Source organism: Pecten maximus, chromosome 7 (assembly GCF_902652985.1).
Source record: "Pecten maximus chromosome 7, xPecMax1.1, whole genome shotgun sequence".
NCBI lineage: Eukaryota > Metazoa > Mollusca > Bivalvia > Pectinida > Pectinidae > Pecten > Pecten maximus.
In genome coordinates, this window is record NC_047021.1 from 17,311,690 (window position 1) to 17,329,740 (window position 18,051).

Below are 18,051 nucleotides of genomic sequence, written 5' to 3' on the forward strand. Positions count from 1 at the left end.
AAATATTCAAACTTCCTTTTATAGTTACCAAAAGTTCTAAATTACAGTGGTTCCAAGTGAGAATTATACACCATATTTTGGTAACAAACACTTTCCTTTTTAAAATAAACTTAAGTCCTAGTATTTTATGTAACTTATGTTGTATGGAGCGTGAAACAATAGTGCTTTGCTTATGGGAATGCCAAGAGGTTCAGTCACTATTACAGAGATTTGAAGCACTACTTGATATACTTTTAATTCCGTTTGCTTACAATAAAGAATCCTTCCTGTTTGGTATAGTATCACAGTACTGCATTAATGTTGATAACGAAATTTTAATTCTTATCAAGCATTATATTTATAAAACTAGATGTCTCAGCAACTCTTTAAATCTTAATGCGCTTATTAATGTCATCAAAGATCATTTTTTTATTCAACAATATATAAATTACAGTAAATGTGAGACAATTAAAAGGCAATTTGAACTCAATTGGAATTTTCTCCCATGCTTCTGTCGTGTTTATTTTTGTCTGTCTGTGTGTGTGCGTTCTCTGTGTGATGGGTCCGAGTATGCGTCTGTCTGTGTGTGTGTCTGTTTTGTCTTGTGTGATGGTGTGTCTATGTGTGTGTGTGTGTGTGGTGTGTGTGTGTGTGTGTGTGTGGGTGTGTGTGGGTGTGTGGGTGTGTGTGTGTGTCTGTGTCTGTGTAATGGTGCGTCTGTCTGTGTCTATCTGTCGGTCTTGACTGTGTGATGGTATGTCTGTCTGCTTCTTTCTCACTCGGTATAAATTTAGGTTAGGTTATGTATGTGTGTTAATATGTAAATGATGTAAGTAGATGTGAGGCTTGTGGTTCAAGCTTAAAATAATCGTGATGAAGATGATGTTTTTTGTGTGATGATAAGGATGATGATGTTTTATTGTGATGAAAAAAAAATGATAATAATTTAAGTATGGATGATGATATCATGAAAGAAGATGATGATGATTAAGTGTTATATATTTCAAATGTTTTGTATTTATGAAAAAAATCTTGAAAAATTTAAAAAAATTTTTTAAAAAAAGTTCGTTTTTTCATAATGATTTTGCCATAATATCACTCAAGGACCTCTAATGAATGAATAAACCAAATTAGGAGGGTGTGAGGTGTAAATGTTTTGACTTAACCCCAAAACTTTAAAGTGAGTTTTGGTGCCAAAAAAGTTAAGTCCACAAAATAGTAAAATGCGAAAAAATCACTTTTTTTTCTGCATAATTTTCATATTTCTAATGAATGTATAAACTAAATTAGATGTGGGTGAGGTGTATACTTTTGGACTTACAAGCTTTCCAAAAACTTATCTCAAAAACTTTAAACTGGATCAAAAATCATAAATTGTTTTTGCATGTTTTTGCCAGAACATCACTCATAGACCTCTTATGAATGTATAAACCAACTTAGAAGGTTGTGAGGTGTATACTTTTGGACTTTCATATGGTGGCATGGATCTGCCATCACATAACGAGATAATTTTGTCAATATAGCGAGATAAATATACCATATAGCGAGATAATAAAACGACATAGCGAGATAATTTAATGCGTTTACGAAGTCGCTTTCTCGACATCTCGCCGCATTGGATGCTACTACTGACATGGATTTTTTTCTTGTCAACGTCGGGGGGGGGGGGGGGGGGGGGGGGGGGGGGGGGGGGGGGGGCATGACGCCGACGCGGACGCCGACGCGGACGCCTGGGGTAAACTAAACAGTGCTTTCTTACGGAAATCAATAAGCAATGATGAAACTACTGCTTGGTGCTGGGACTCGGTCCTGTTGGAGAGTTTATCGATTGATAACATTGCATTGCAAATTTAAGGATATGTTCCGGCGCTCAGCTACTGGATCAAAAATCGTTCCGTTAACGTTGCTCCCTGAAGGTTCTTTTTAGGCGCGACATCACGAAATATATCATCGATGCTAGAGCTCTGTTTGCCATAACGTAAATATGCATTTTGAAATAAGTACAATTGTTTCAGATCAAGATCTGCAACACGTTACTCCATGACAACAATCAAAGTTTTATTACTTTTATTTATATGTTTGAATGTTTCCGTGATCACGTAGCATGGAACTGGGTCATATTTGTCATATCATACAATATCCTTTTCTGGTGAAGTTTCTATAAAAGAGACCATAACATAGAATATAAACATATTTTAATAATTGAAATAAATAAGTAAATGTTCAATGGCAGACAAGCTTTATTGTCGTCTTACTGGTCGGCAAAGGGCCACGTTATAGTGAGCACAATTGGCTGAGTTCATCATCTCTTCTGTTTCCTTATTCTTCTTGTAGATAGTACGTTATACACCGAATGTAATAACGGAGCTTCCTCAATATTAACAAATGAAGTGGATTAGTCAGCGAGCCTAAAAAGTGCGCCTTTTTGGTGCGATCTCGGTGACGGACGCATCGACTAACGTCTCAAACTGACACAGGATTAGATCGGACATGCAAATCTGATTTGTGAGACTTCATGGATTACGTATCACATTTCTGTTTGATATAGAATCCAATTGAAAACGAGCAATCTTGAAACGACCGCAAATATCCCACAGACGATAACATCATCATGTACCTCAAGGATTTAGAAAACAGATCTAAATCATCACGAGGACAAATGACATCAGTCTAAATAACATGGCTAATGACTAACAAGCCGACAGGATTTATCAATGGATGTGTAGCAAATGTAATATTGTGTTCATCTCCTACAGGTAGGGCGTGAAAAATTGAACTTGCTACCCACTAACATGGTTCGTAAGAAGTGGCTAAACATGGAGTCTTATTTTTTCTCTTCTTTCAAAACGAATTTATATTTCCTTGTCTCCATTGGCCTATAGATGAGCGTGACGAAGACTTTGGGTTCTATGCCTTGTCCGAGACATTCAAGAACCAATGAATCTGGTTGTTACTGTTCATGTCTAGCTCTTAGTATTTTGAGAGTGCGTTGAGCTGTCAGTAAAGTGAATAATGTGGCCATGTCCTGCCAGTTGTCTTCGGTAGTACACAAGTTGTGGTGGAGAGGCAGGAAGAGCATAATTTACTTATATCGGTGGAAAGTTTCTTTGAAATTACTCTGAAGAAACATAAGAGACCTTTACCCGATATCAACGACATTTTGTTTTGCAAAGTGATTGTTAGAGGAAGGACGTGGGATATTGAATATACATGTATTATCATTGCTAATATGGAAGCGAGAACCCCCATCTCATTTATATTAATACTGAAATGGAGAAAGAATTTGCTTGCTGTAGCTCGCTGCATTTTGTATCAAATACGGTTAAATGCAGAATCGAGGCTGGTTTAGGTTTTACATAGGTTCCGAGTACGACCTTCTGTTTCCCCTCTCCCACATTGTCGTCTTAATCAGGCCTTTCCTATTTTGCTACACTGTCCCTGAAGTAGCATCAGGACTCCCTAAGTCTGACATACCACGGTTTATAAACGTCCTGTCAACGGTCGTTACCACGGAAGTTGGCATTTTCCCTGCTGTCTAAACGGTTATAGTCTGAATTGTGGTTCCATTCGCTTTAACCATGCACATTCAGCACATTTAGATCTCAATAATGTATGATACTGCACCAGACCAACATCCCGACACGGAACATATTGTATATCACTTTGGGACGACAGTGTACTTAGTAAAGTTCAGAATAAATTCCGATTTGTTCTTACAACCCGTCGTTTGAAATAATGTTAACATCCCTCCATTTACTTATCTATATTTGTCCGATTCTGAAAAGTGATCGCAATTGCTTCTGGTAGGCCTACTTTGACGAAGCTCTCGCGAGATTTGGTACAGCGGTCGTTTTATAATTAAATCACCGTACACGTTTAATTATTTTTAACTCGTCCGATGGGTCATATTAGGTTATGCCATGAGGTGGTATCCGTCTGTCGTCCATCGACATGTACTTGCAGCACAATCTCGACACATTTCCAAGGCCACAGGGTTAACTTTGGCAAACAAAGTCTGCGAAAAGATATTAACTAGACGCATATTGGTGAATTTTGTAAAGGAACATACGATTTCTCCTTATTACTAGAAACAATAAGACGGCATTCAGCTAGTGACGTCATGTGATGAAGCATGACAAACTTAATAATGAAAAGAAACATTGGCACAAAACAAGTTTTGTTTGAATAAAATTAAATGTTGTATATCTTCTTAAAATCATTTTTAACTTACCTCTTTATCAATTGATTCAGCTATAAGTGTTGCAATAAGATATTTCCCTCATTGAATCCTAATCTCGTCATTCTCACGGGCAAATAAAGCAGGTTTTTTTTTTTTTTTTTAACAGCTCAAGAAATTTTATTGCCACAGAACATTTAACAATTTGGACTGCTGCCAGGGTTGAGGCCCTGGATTCAGTATCCTGACAAATATGTCCTCATGCTTGATTGCATCTCGCACATTGATTTCGCATATACATACTTACATACATACACCGTGTGATATTTTGATACTTCAAATATGATCACCAGTTGTGAGTCAGTCTTGTTATGGTCTAGCGTGGAAATCCACACTTACCGTTACTGACCCACAACCTGTAATCGGACTTGATTGACCCATACCATACCACACGTACATAATTACATAAATACCACACATACATACCATACATGTACATACATACATACATATATACATATATACATACAGTTCATGATAGTTGGATAGTTCAATCATGATCACCAGCTGTGAGCCAGTCGTGTTATGGTCTAGCGTGGAAATCCACACTTACCATGACTGACTCACAACTTGTAATCGCACTTGATTGACCCATATCACACATACATACACAAAACATGCATACATACATACATCATACAAAAGTACCTACATAAGTATACGGCAGATGTTTAAATGATTGGTCGAGGCAAACTCAAGCAGGAATTCAAATTATTTCAATATAGTTTTCTGGTATTTTTTTCAGTACGCTTGTAATAAATGGAATATGAAGATTAAAGTCACAGTCTACGATACTTGTGTAAACATATATGTCCTGTTTTCAAGGAAACAAGTCTGAAGTTGAACAAACGCCTAAATTGAATAAATACCTTAATATATTGTTTTGTTTTCACTCTCATATATTAATCATAGTTGAAGAAATGTTGACGAATGTTTTCTTTATCGAGTTTTCATTACCTATCGATTTTCAACATACAAACATAACATTACTTGCGTCATATCAAGGTAAAAGGAACTAAACTTTATCTACTACACATTGATTTTATTTAGTAACCGGTATATCAATCTAAACGAACAATGCTATTGTGAGTCTGTCATAAGCACGAGTTTTCTCTGGCCCTGTCACCATGTCTGGTGCTACACCAGACATGGTGACAGGGCCAGAGAAAACTCGGGCTACTGTCATAGGTGCTATGGATTTAAATATCGTCATTATCATGTTATGAAGATACAAGAAAATATAGATACTATAAGATGGAATGATTAGTTGATTGATCTGTCTGAACAATTTGCCTACAAAGTAAACTAGATATGATACAATATCTCATGGGCCATCACTCGTAAACTTAGGTAACGTATCTTGGTTAAGAATTCTTATATATCAATGCATGCTATTCTTTTGTGGTATGACAATGATTTAAAGATGAGAAGATGGACCAAAAGCGACCGTGATAGATGACGATGCGACGACTGTGGAACAGAAGTAGTCTGTATACACATTATATAAGAGTGGTATGCAGGGGTAATCTGATTGGTCGACAACTCTATAAACAATAACTAATTTTGTCGACCAATCAAGTATACTTCCGTTCCATAGCCGATGCATCGTAGATCTCAAGTGTTACACCTTGTTGATATAGTAGAAGGGCTATTTTTTTCTATTGATGCTAACCAGAATCAGATGCATGTGATAGGAAGTATAACACAATGCTAAAAACAAACGGAAATCGAGAAACCACTCTTCAAGACAACTTTGGAATACTCGTCATCGTCTACACGTCTCTGATCATGGCTATCACTATTTTATGTCATCAATGATCTCCTTCAATTTTTCTGTGTCAATTCTGACGCCAATGTCTAGAGCGTCGTTGTACTTGTCCATTAGTACACCTAAAGTGGCAGCACTTCCTAGTTTCGTTTTCCAGCGAAACAGAATTTTCATCATCTGTGTAGGGCCGTCTTGATTATCAACTTCTATGTGGTCCCTATCGTATTGAGATATACCTAAACATGTGGACCACGCTATCTTTCCCTTCGGAGAAACTGTACCAGACAGATGTGCCAAATCTTTCTGTGTAGGGCGTATGTTACGTTTTTTGTCTGGTACGTGGATAGATTGTGCGCATACTTTGGCTGTAAAAGATAATTTGGTATCTCAATTAGAATACGTTAATAAGCACAATAGAAATGTTGGGTTTATTTCAATTACCACGTGAATTTATGATATATATTAACGACTCGAAAGTAAGGTAAGGAACAATACAATTCATAAACAATGAAACAGTAATTTTATTACGACACAGAACCTAGTCTAGATCAGTGATCCGTTTAATTATTGATTCTAAATTATAGATTTGAAACAACAACGGATGAGTTATTTTCAATTCAAATGAAGGCAGACAACCAAAATAAACTCTTTGCTGTCTGGTTACTACATTAATTTTGCTTAATTTTATTTTCTCGTCTTTTATTTATATATATATATATATATATATCAGAATGTTGTAAACTTTTTTTTGGGGGGGGGGGGGGTTAACACATTGAAAACGTACCTTCCTCTGATGCTGCCTCGGGTGGCAGACCACTCTCGAGTTTGTTCGCAGCTTCAACATAATGATGTTTTTTCAGGAGGTCAATAAGCGTCTTAAATGAACCATTTTTAGATTTCATTATGAATTCCAGACATTTTTTATTTTTATCACGACCTGGTTCTAACTTATCAATTTCATTGATAGTGTTCAGTGTCAATCCATTCCCTACAAGTTCAGTCTCAAAATCTGTAACGTCCAGGTTTTCGATGATATAATCCATATGAGCACGTATTTTAGCGACGTCTTGACGATCCATTGGCGTAATCCTGAAAAGTAAGAATAGAACACTATGCATCAGCAGTCAGACTTGTTTTGGTAGTTAACACCACCTGAAGGACCTCAAGGATTGTTTTTACAACATGCTTGTGTTTAAAGAAACTAAGTCCCTTAGGGTTGGGAAAGACCCTTGGGCATAATTTTACATCAGAATCGTGTTTATCCCTTAACGTCCACGCTATACATGGTTATGGGATGGAGGGTCACAGCAACCATTTATGCAAAATATGTTGTTCCCCTTTCCCAAAGGATGCTTCTGACTAAATTGGGTTCAATTCCATTCATAACTTTATGACTAGAAGCGATTTAAAGGAATTACCTCTATTTCCCCTATTGGGCCCTGCCCCTTGGCCTTCAGTCCCTTGGGGATCATAGTCACCATTTACGCAAAATCTGTTCCCCTTCCACAAGGATGTTTCTGACCAAATTGGGTTCAAAACCCTTCAAAACTACATGACTAGTAGCTATTTAAAGGAATATGACTAGTAGCTTTTTAAAGGAATTACCTCTGATTTACTTAATGGGCCCCACCCCCTTTGGCCACTGGGGGGTCAGCGTCACCGTTTATGCAAAATCTGTTCCCCTTCCACAAGGATGTTTCTGACCAAATAGGGTTCGAAACCATTCATAACTATATGGCTAGTAGCGATTTAAAGGAATTGCCTCTATTTCCCCTATTTGCCCCAGCCCCTTTGGCCATTGGGGGTCAGAGTCACCATTTATGCAAAATCTATTTTCCTTCTCCAAAGGATATTTCTGTCTAAACATGGGTTTAAATCCATTCATAACTCCATGACTAGTAGCGATTTAAAGGAATTACCTCTATTTCCCCTATTGGGCTCCGCCCCTTTGACCCCTTGGGGTCAGAGTCACCATTTATGTAAAATCTGATCCCTTCCCCTAAGGATGTTTCTGACCAAATTGAGTTCAAATCCATTCATAACTTTATGACTAGTGGTGATTTAAAGGAATTACCTCTATTTCCCCTATTGGGCCCCGCCCCTTTGGCCCCTTGGGGGTCAGACTCGTCATTTATGCAAAATCTGTTTCTCTTCCCCCAAGGATGTTTATTACCAAATTTGGTTAAAATCCACTCAGTATTTTATGACTAGTAGCGATTTAAAGCAAATGTTGACGGACGATGGACGCCGAGCCATGGCTTAAGCTCACCGGACGTTCGGTCCAGGTTAGCTTGAAATCAGTAATAACCCACCATCAGTAGATATAGCTATAGCACGAGTCTTTTACAGTAAAACTCAAGTTTTCTTGTAGACAAGCATTACACTGAATAACCGGCAATATACTATACTGTGTCGCCAAAACAGAAGGTCACAATAATGAATTTACATGAGAAGCAGATAGTTATATACATTGTAGATAAAAGAAACCCAAGATATCAAACGACTGTTACATAGGAAGGAAACTGTATCACTGTAACCATGTACATCAAACTGTTACGGATAAAGAGTTAAGTGGAGCTTCGGAATAGTGATAACAGACAAACAATTACATTTAACCCAATCATACCGACAGCATATGAATGGATTCATGGGATAAGCTTGTACTAGAACTTTTGGACATTCCTTCGTTTAAATAAAGTCCATGTCGCCAAAATGAAACTTAATGGGAAATATATGTATTTTCTTCAAATATTAAGAGTTATAATCTTAAAATCAATACGGCAGATTTACTGTCAAAGGAAACTAAAGTACTTCAAGTATTAAATCATAAAAATTCTTAATTCGACCCAAAGTATCACTAATTACCGCAAAGGCAAACGTTTTTGTGTACTAAACGTCATTTTGCTGTACATTTCGGCGTTACTTTCATTACTGGTAGGCACAAAAACTCATAATAATCCTCAGTCGGGCATAGAGTTTATTAATAGAAATTGTGCACGTTTCTGATGTCCGAACGAAGGAATGCCCCTTTAAAATATTATTTATTTTACATTATGTACAGATCCGTTTCCTCCATTCCGCGCTCCGCATACCATATGCAGAGGTATCAACCGTGACATCCTTTCATAAAATGTAGTTCTAAAACAAAAATTGGGTAGTCTATGTTTCGATTTCAAATATGCATATCCGTCTCAAATTTCTTGATGACTCACTAGAACTTCGCAAATGATATACTGGTCTGACTTCAGTTAAAGTACTTTCGCTTTGTTTTGTCGTATGACACTATTCCAGATCAAACTATGCATGGAAACGTAACGTACCTGTCTTTATCGTACGTAGCACATTTAACTCAAAATACCACCCGCCTTCTCTGCTGATTCCGGTTTATCTTCGAAGGCCAGCATACACACTGTAATTCACACATACACCCTATAACGGTACATGGAATTCAATTTCCTTGTCTCTCGCGATCGACAAGCGCTGGAGTGATCATGTTAGTCTTGCTTTAGTCCCTTTTCCGTAAACTTATAGCTCGCCTCTCACTGTAACCATGTTTATATTAAGATTAACATTACAGCATGTCCGGTCACGTTCAATTTTTGACAATGTATACAATTTATTGAAACTTACAGAAATTATTACTAGATCACAGTCGATATGTACTTTTTGTAAAAATATACACAGTTATATAAGAGACAGCTAGTAAATATTGTCATCATATTGAATGGGGCTATGCAATGGGAACGAATTGTAATTGTTCATTTAATACTCAAGCTATTCGGAACATACTAGCGCCTATTTCAATATATACTAATATAACCCTACATGGGTCTGTTTCTTTGACAGGGATATCTCAACCCAAGTGTAAAAGTTTGGCCAGTCAGTACCAGGCTTGCCGAGTGCTGGCCAGCCAAACTCTTACACGAGGGTTGAGATATCCTTGTTCCCGGAACAGACTCATGATTGATTATTTTTCTCACATACTTGCAACAAAACCAAATTTTTTATGAAAGTTTTTTATCGCGCCATCGATCAATTCTTCTTGGAATGTGCGCCAAATTTATGACGTCATCATTTACGACTTGATTACTCAACGTAAAATGATGACGTTACCTTATTGTGAGCAGTGTCATATAGCGCGTGCCGGCTGTCTTTATCCCCGCAACACTCGCAGTCTCATGCTGACCAGTTCTACTTCATAGTCCGTGCCGGCTGTCTTTCCCTAACCCGTGGATGATTATTAGAATCTGTCACACCTTTGGGGCAATCTCTCCCAGAGTGCATTGCGGTTCCCTTCATTACTTAAGCATTGAACATGAAATATTTATCTGTCACCTAAATTGTATTCATATCGACTGTATACTACCATTTGGTAACAGTTCAATGCTTATATTTACATTCATAATTTTATTTTATTTACTGTAGCTTAAGACGCGTTTAAATTTGCCGCTTCTCCTATCACTGACGTCATCAAGTTCAAATACCGGAACAGCCGAAATTTCCAGAAGGAATAATATAGTCCCTCAGGTCGTTATCAATAGCAATCACATGAAATGATTTTTGCACAATTTGGCTTTATATTATATTTCATAAACGTTTGTAGATATCTTCAAATTGTTCACAATTGCATAATTTCTGATTGTTTAAAAATAAAGCCGTTTTTCGGCGCATGATATACGGTTAACATTTAGAAGTGATGCGGCGTTGAATGGGTGCAGCACAGGACAAACTCGATTCCTCGGAAACACTTATGTTTCTATCGACTGGATTTACGTTATTTTCAGAGGAATATAATCTCTTATATTCTAAATGAACGTCGTCTTGACAGTAGGTAAAAACGAGTCCAAGGATATTTCATTAGAAACAAAATCCAGTCTAACCGGTCACATCAGTGTCGCTAACTTAGCAGACGATGTTCAACTTCACAGGGGCTCGATTTTGGAGTAAGGTAGGCCTTTGACATCAGTGAATAACCACATAATAATAATTTAGTGTGCATACACAACCAGAAACCGTGTCGATACTGTCGATTTTTCGCAAGATTAAAAAAAATGCTGGACTTTAAATGTTGTCGTGTCTAGCATTTCTGACAATTCGACAACGAGCCCCTGTGTGACGACAGCGACAATTTTATTACTTCCTATAGATCAGGAATAGAGCTTATAATAATTTTGTGTCGAGTCGGTCGACTTCATTTTTTCTATTATTAAATTTTACTCTCATAACTTGCGTTGCTTTTTTGTGGTGGTTTTCGTAGATAAATGTTAGCATTCGAAATCTCTCCTGGCCGAATGTAACTGGCGGCCATTGTTTTGACCAGCAACACCTGGGGCTGTATTCCTACTCTGACCGAATCACTGTAAATTGTAGTATACAGTCTCATGAATACAATTTGGTTTACTAACGATATATAGGCAAATGCAACACAGAATGTAAATATAGTGTAATGAAGGGAACCGCAATGCACTCTGGGAGAGATTGACCTTTGGGGATGAGATAGGGGAATCTCAACCCGAGGGGGAGGGGGATTCTGAAGTTGAAGCTTTAGAATCTTTCTCCGAGGGTTGGGATTCTCCTGGTTCACTTTCATGGGGGATAATCTTTTTTTTTTCTCTTACCATGTTTACCCTCTAATCATCTATTATTGTCATTACATCAATGCAAGACGTAACGTGATTGAATTGTCGACGTCATTGTACTGTAGCCCCATAGTAATGGTATTAGTATTGATAATACAAAGTATTTCATAGGAGTACGGTCATGGAACAATACTGATCACATGCAAGTAGGATTAGAATACGCTTCCCACTCTGTATCAATGGTAACAAGAGTTGTCATCAGGCAACATATCTCGCTTCGTCAACAACACCCGTGGATTTATGTGAAACTGGTTATCGGAGAAAATGAGCGGATGCATTTCGTAACTTGAAGATCTAGAAAATTAATTTCGTTGCACTGTTGTGAGTTATATGAATATGATTTGAATAATCGACATTTATGCACTTTTTAACAAAGGAATACTATTAGCCATGACAGAGTTAATAATGAATCTCGGGTATACACTGCCAGAACCCTACACACTAATCTACGAACGGAGCGAGTGTCGTAGCCACTATAAAGCAGGAAATGGCGGCCAGATTATGAACACACTCTGATGGTACATAGAAATAATATAATCACCATACTGTTAGCATCGGCACAACTACAGAATATTTGTCCCAGTTATTGGAAATATTCGTATAAAACATAATCTGATACCTTTTTAACAGAACAATGGCGATATGAAGAATGCCTTATTTGGATATCAAATAAGAAAAATGCAGGTCGGGATTACGTTAATCTCAGATAAATAACAGAAAACATGACTTGTTTTAAACATATTCAAAGATGTACCTAAATATATGGATTATATATCTTTTAAGTGTGATTTCAATACCGAATTTACAAATACAATGTACGAATCTTTAAGGTTTTGGTTTATTATTGTTTAACGTCCTATTAATAGCTAAGGTCGTTAAAGGACAGCATCCCGTGCGTGGGACATTGCATGTACATGCATGTGTGTGATGAGTGCGTATGTGTATGGACATAATTTTTGTCTTCAAATATAAAATTAATTCTTATCACAAAAGGTGAAACATAATGAAATGAATGCAATTGGATTTGATAAGTGAACAAGTCATTGATGTTTTCAACAATGGTACGAAATATTTCAACTGTACGTCAGGTGGCGAAGGTGATTATATTATTCAAGGCCAGAAACAGAGTCCTGATACCTGGTCTGGTGAAGAAACCCTTTATTATTAAATGTTATAATTTGTGTATTTATCAGTCATATTGTTTTTGTTGATTTTGTTAATAAAATATAAAGCATATAAACTTCTTGTAAACTTCTGTATACAGCATACTTGTTTTAAGCTCGAGAATGTATATTATCTGTATCAACGATTCTCATCATGTGTTGTACTAGGCACTTCACTTTACATTACTGTAATTAATCAATTTCATTTTGATATCTATTGTCTGGTGTTTTACTGTACTAAATTACTTACAATGTTTGCTGACATGATATTATCATGGTTACGTTATAAATACAATTGAATAAGTTAATATTTCGTTATATGATCTATAATGTCTACAGTAATCGTGAGTCTCAAGACAGCGACTACACAAATCCTGGTCCCATCATATGTTATAAAACGTTCTTAATACACGTACTTGCGTATCAAAAAACGGGCCGCCAAGATGTTTGTTATCAACATAAGACAGTTGAAGAGCTAGTCAATTTAACAATAGGAACATCGTGAACACTGAAACGGTTGTCATGGAAATACTGTGGTTTGTTCATAGATTGCTTTATTTTTATTTGTTACAAAAGATGAGTGTAAAAGCAAAATATAGGTAAAAACCGCGAAACGGCTCTCGGCCATTTTAGAATGATCAGCATCTTCTGCGCATCGCTGTCATCCCTTTATGTCAGCGATGAGCTTGTCCAATTCTTCTATATTAATGTTAACACCATTGTCTAGAGCTTCATTGTACTTATCCATTAACACACCTAACGTCGCACCCTTTCCATGTATATTCCTCCAATGTAACAGAATTTTCATCATTTGTGTAGGACTGTGATGATTGTCCATTTCTATGTGTTCCACATCGTATTGAGATATACCTAAACATGTGGACCACGCTAACTTTCCCTTTGGAGAAACTGTACCAGACAGATGCACCAAGTCCACTTCTCGAAGGCATATGTTCCGTTTGTTTTCAGGTACATGGATACATGGTTTGCAAAGTTCTTCTGCAAACAGAAAGTGAGATATCATGACAAGAACGTCGCTCGTTTTAGTTCAACGGCATAGCACATTTAAAGTTTAAAATGTACATAATACATCTTTAAGTAGATGAATAATTCAAAATGTTAATATGAATCACAGATCAATATGAAATATACATTTAGATTTGAGAGTACGATACCATACAAAGGGATGGGTTGCCTCGAAATGCGACAAAATATTTGTCCGAACTGTCGCTATAGCTTCCTTGGTCGGATCTAAAATCAAATGATTGGAAGTAATCAGTACAAATAATTGTACTCACCCTTATTTGATGCTGTTTCAGGCGGCAGACCACTTTCGAGTTTGTTCACAACTTTAAAATAATGATTTTTTCTTAGGAGGTCAATAAGCGTCTGATATGAACTATTTTCAGATTGCATTAAATATTCTAGACATTTTTCATTTTTATCACGAACTGATTCTAACTCCTCAATTTCATTGATAGAATCCAGTGTCAATCCCTTCCCTACAAGTTCAGTCTGAAAATCTGTAACGTCCAGGTTTCCGATGATATAATCCATATGAGCACGTATTTTAGCGGCGTCCTGACGATCCATTGACAAATGATCCTATAAAAGAAAAAAGAAAAAACCCACAACAATGTTATGTGAAAACCAAATGAGATAAGTGACAATGGCACTCCCGAACCTTTCCAAATAATTTTAAATATTTTATGATTCATTTTTATACATTATATAACAGGTTGATTTATAATTTCTGAGAGATCAATAAGATCACCCCTTGGATGTTCTTTGATGTTCTTGTATTTTGAAATTTGAACAATGTTTCTATAAACTAATGACGTACTGTAAGAGGAGAGTCGCACCACCAAAGGACAGCGTATATAAACTTGCTAAAATGCAGCTTGAGAGTTATATGACATATTCCTCATCCAAATAAGAAAACAATGCCTGTAGTACAAGTAGTATTACAAAGGTAACCACATTTTCGAATATGGATAGAATCTCTGGAAGCGTATAATTAACAACGTTACATTTCGTCCTTGATGTCCAAAGAAATGCCATACAAATATTTCATTGACATGCACATATGATAGGAGACCGGTTTATTATTTCAGATGTTGGTGTTCCGAATGTTGGTGTTCCAAATGTTGGTGGATATGTGCACCATTGGATCTGTATGGATGTGTGAGTAAATGTCGCTACACACTGTTCATGCCTATTTTTCCTTGAAAAACATCCCCTTAAAAGAGGCCACCCTCGAAGTTAAGAATATAGTTTCTTCGTCTTCCTTTACCGAACATCATCTAGTTATCTTCCTCCACAGTGTACCAAGCCAGCAACATCCATCCTTTTAACTAATGAATATATGGTTTACTTGCAACTTAAGATTGGAAAGGTCAACCTCATTCCGTAATTATTATCTTTGTTGGGTGGGAAGAACGAGACTGGACAGCATGGATTTATAGGATTGTAGACAACTATCCTAACAAGCCACCGTATCACTGTTCTTAGTTTACAATGCAATAGCAAGTATCTAAACTTGTGGAAGTTCAAAAGTTAAACGAAAACTAAATATGGAGGACACCAGGAAGACTGTCTACCCCGGAAATGCACAACATGTGGAACTCTTCATATGTCCTGTCAAGAGGCAAGTCAGAAACATGGCAACTTCAAAACAAAATATTTTAAACTATTATGTTTTCATACTTTCAATTTATTTTTACCATAGACAAAAATATTTTTAAACTCAATTTGCTTGTTTCGCTTCTTTTCTAAAAATTATTTTTTTTAAAGATCAAACACAATTTGCTCTTAATCATAAGCTGCTATTTAGCTCCACATTCTATTAACACAAAGGGAGCCAACTCTAAATATGTACATTGCAAAAATTAAACGGTTATTAGTTTACATATATGTATGCATGTCCTAACCTGACCAGTAGCTAAATTGAAACAGCCACTTAAAACAAAAGGTTCTTAAATTGAATCCTAAGGTAAATCATGCTTCTTAGCTAAAAATATCTGTTTACATTTTATACAGATCCGTTAATCGCCATTCCTCTTCCGTTACGTACAAAATGTGCTACATCAACCATGACATTCTTTCATAAACTTAAGATCTTAAACAAACATTAAGTAGTCTGTTTGTAGATTTCATTATGTTGTTTCTAATGTGAATCACTCATTGACTCCCTAGAGCTATATATAAAGGTAAATTGACCTTATTTCAGTACTTTCGCTTTGTTTTATGGTAATAGTAGCAGTACATGTATACAATGCGTGTCAGATGACACAGTTTCCGACCAATCCATACATCAATTGTCAATAGATTAATTTAAAATGTGCTGTAATACCTTAAACTCCGAATTCCACTGCCTCTTTCCCAGCTGATTTCCGTATGGCTGACACGGTAGTTTAAACTGACCTAATATATACACACGTTCTACTTCATTTCCTGACTATGGTCTCTCGAATAGCTAGCATGCGCTGAGTAAACACTAGTCTTACTCAAGTCCCATTGTCAAGGTATTAAGTTTACTGTTTAGATAAATATTCTAAACCCTTACGGTGCCATTAAGTGATGCGTATTTGATAGAATAACTCTGTTTCCTCTTCGTTGAACAGAAGATATATTTAAACTACGTATTTTTAGATTTGTATACATGTCAAATTAGACATCAATTATCAATACGAAAATTCTCTCATCCAGAACAATATTCTAAGTGCAGAAAGAAGGTTTGACCGACATACAATCGTAAATACCTATAAAAGTACAGATTACATAAAAAAATATTTGTTATAAATGGCTGTTGTTGAGAATGTGGTTGATATGAACAAGATTATTATTGGTATCAGTATAGAAGAGGTAAATACTGTGTTAAAACAATAAATTCCCAGTAGAGTTAATAAATAGCACTAGAATAGTGAGGTGATTAGGGAGGTAATAACACTACACATTCAGTTAGGGATACTAGAGATTTAAAGTGGTTATATTTTTTGTGGTCCTATTTTCTTTCTGGTAGATTTTTTCATTGGCAGGCTGCTGCATATCTGAATGAGTTAAAGCAGTATGCAGTACTTTTATTTAATTTTTTAAAAATCTGACATTGATTGATAGGCAAATCGTTTAAAGATAGCGTTCCTGTTTATGAAGATAAATGAGTTGTAAAAATGTGAAATTGTCATTTCAGGAGATATCCTCAGTTTTATCCTATTGAATCAATAACTCAGGTTTTTAACAAGCTCGCTCAATAGCTGACCAATCAAACCAATCATCGTGCAATAACTTCCAATTGTTGTAGTTGTTTGAACCAGAGACATACACATGTATATCCTTTATCTTTTTCCACACATAGTCATATTTTCCACATTAATTAGTTACATAACTTACTTACTTATCTGTAAGCTAAAAAAAAGTAACTGCTTGATTATCAGACCCTCCCTTACCTGCTTTTAAGTAAAAAAAAAAAAAAAAAACTCATTACATAAATTTTTCATAGTTTAATATTATTCTTAGCGAAAAGTGTGTGGAAAATGTGTCACCATTTCGTGTTTTTAACTAGGATATGCTCAAAATGTTTTCTAGTTTTAGGTCTAAAATTATTGTGGTGGCATAGGCCTAGGGATGTGGGTTTTTTAAAAATAATTCTGTTTCTAAAGCCATTTATCTCACTCACTCTTCTAATTTTAAGCAACTATCTACAAGCTTTTGAAGCCATAGTGTATGAGTGGTTTAGTCTGGTATTGGGCCTTCTCTAAGCTTAAACATGAGTTTTAGAGTAGAAGTGGCAAGAAAGCGATGGAACTAGAAATACGAGAGAACATTTGTATTGTATTTGAAAATCCATGTAACGCATTTTAATGCGTCTGGGTGACTAATAAAAACTGGAAAAGATTGCAGTCTTTAGTCAGCCAAGATGTTTTCTGATTCTATAGAATTCATTGTCGACTTCTTTCTAATATAATGTTTCCTTAAGCATATAGTTTTGATATGGATATCTAAATAGAGTTTACACTTGATATAAACGTCTAATGATTAACACTTTCTTCACAGGCAATAGATGTATCGTATGTACAGAGCTATTGCTTGGGATTTACTTTTATCTTATTTATTTTGAACCAATGTATAAAATGTCTTGTTCTACTGACGATATTTCATTTTTCTATGTTTTAAGATAGGCGTGATGGGTGATGTCCAGTGTTTAGCCAAAGTTATATTTTGAATATGTTGAAAATGAGTAGTTGGAGTATTATGTCTCGGGGTAAA

The 18,051-nt window shown here is 36.1% G+C and overlaps 2 protein-coding genes across 2 annotated transcripts; both read right to left on the reverse strand.

Moving 5' to 3' along the window:
- Positions 1-4,330: 4,330 nt before the first annotated feature.
- On the reverse strand, positions 4,331-9,471 carry LOC117331778. The gene is made up of 3 exons (XM_033890655.1): positions 9,305-9,471; positions 6,769-7,073; positions 4,331-6,349 (listed from the first exon to the last, which is right to left on the reverse strand). The coding sequence occupies exons 2-3, from the start codon at positions 7,061-7,063 to the stop codon at positions 6,015-6,017; spliced, it is 630 nt and encodes a 209-aa protein (XP_033746546.1). The 5' UTR covers positions 7,064-7,073; positions 9,305-9,471; the 3' UTR covers positions 4,331-6,014.
- Positions 9,472-13,299: 3,828 nt separating this feature from the next.
- Positions 13,300-16,296, reverse strand: LOC117331779. The gene is made up of 3 exons (XM_033890656.1): positions 16,139-16,296; positions 14,085-14,391; positions 13,300-13,785 (listed from the first exon to the last, which is right to left on the reverse strand). Exons 2-3 carry the CDS (start codon positions 14,377-14,379, stop codon positions 13,448-13,450), a joined length of 633 nt encoding a protein of 210 aa, XP_033746547.1. The 5' UTR covers positions 14,380-14,391; positions 16,139-16,296; the 3' UTR covers positions 13,300-13,447.
- Positions 16,297-18,051: the final 1,755 nt, after the last annotated feature.

Bases quoted from the DNA above. Each gene is read 5' to 3' on its own strand.
- LOC117331778 (XM_033890655.1), bottom strand. From the start codon at position 7,063: ATGGATCGTCAAGACGTCGCTAAAATACGTGCTCATATGGATTATATC. The intron at 6,350-6,768 runs GTACGTTTTCAA...TATCTTTTACAG, and splicing joins CGAGGCAGCATCAGAGGAAG to CCAAAGTATGCGCACAATCT.
- LOC117331779 (XM_033890656.1), bottom strand. From the start codon at position 14,379: ATGGATCGTCAGGACGCCGCTAAAATACGTGCTCATATGGATTATATC. The intron at 13,786-14,084 runs GTGAGTACAATT...TTCTGTTTGCAG, and splicing joins TGAAACAGCATCAAATAAGG to AAGAACTTTGCAAACCATGT.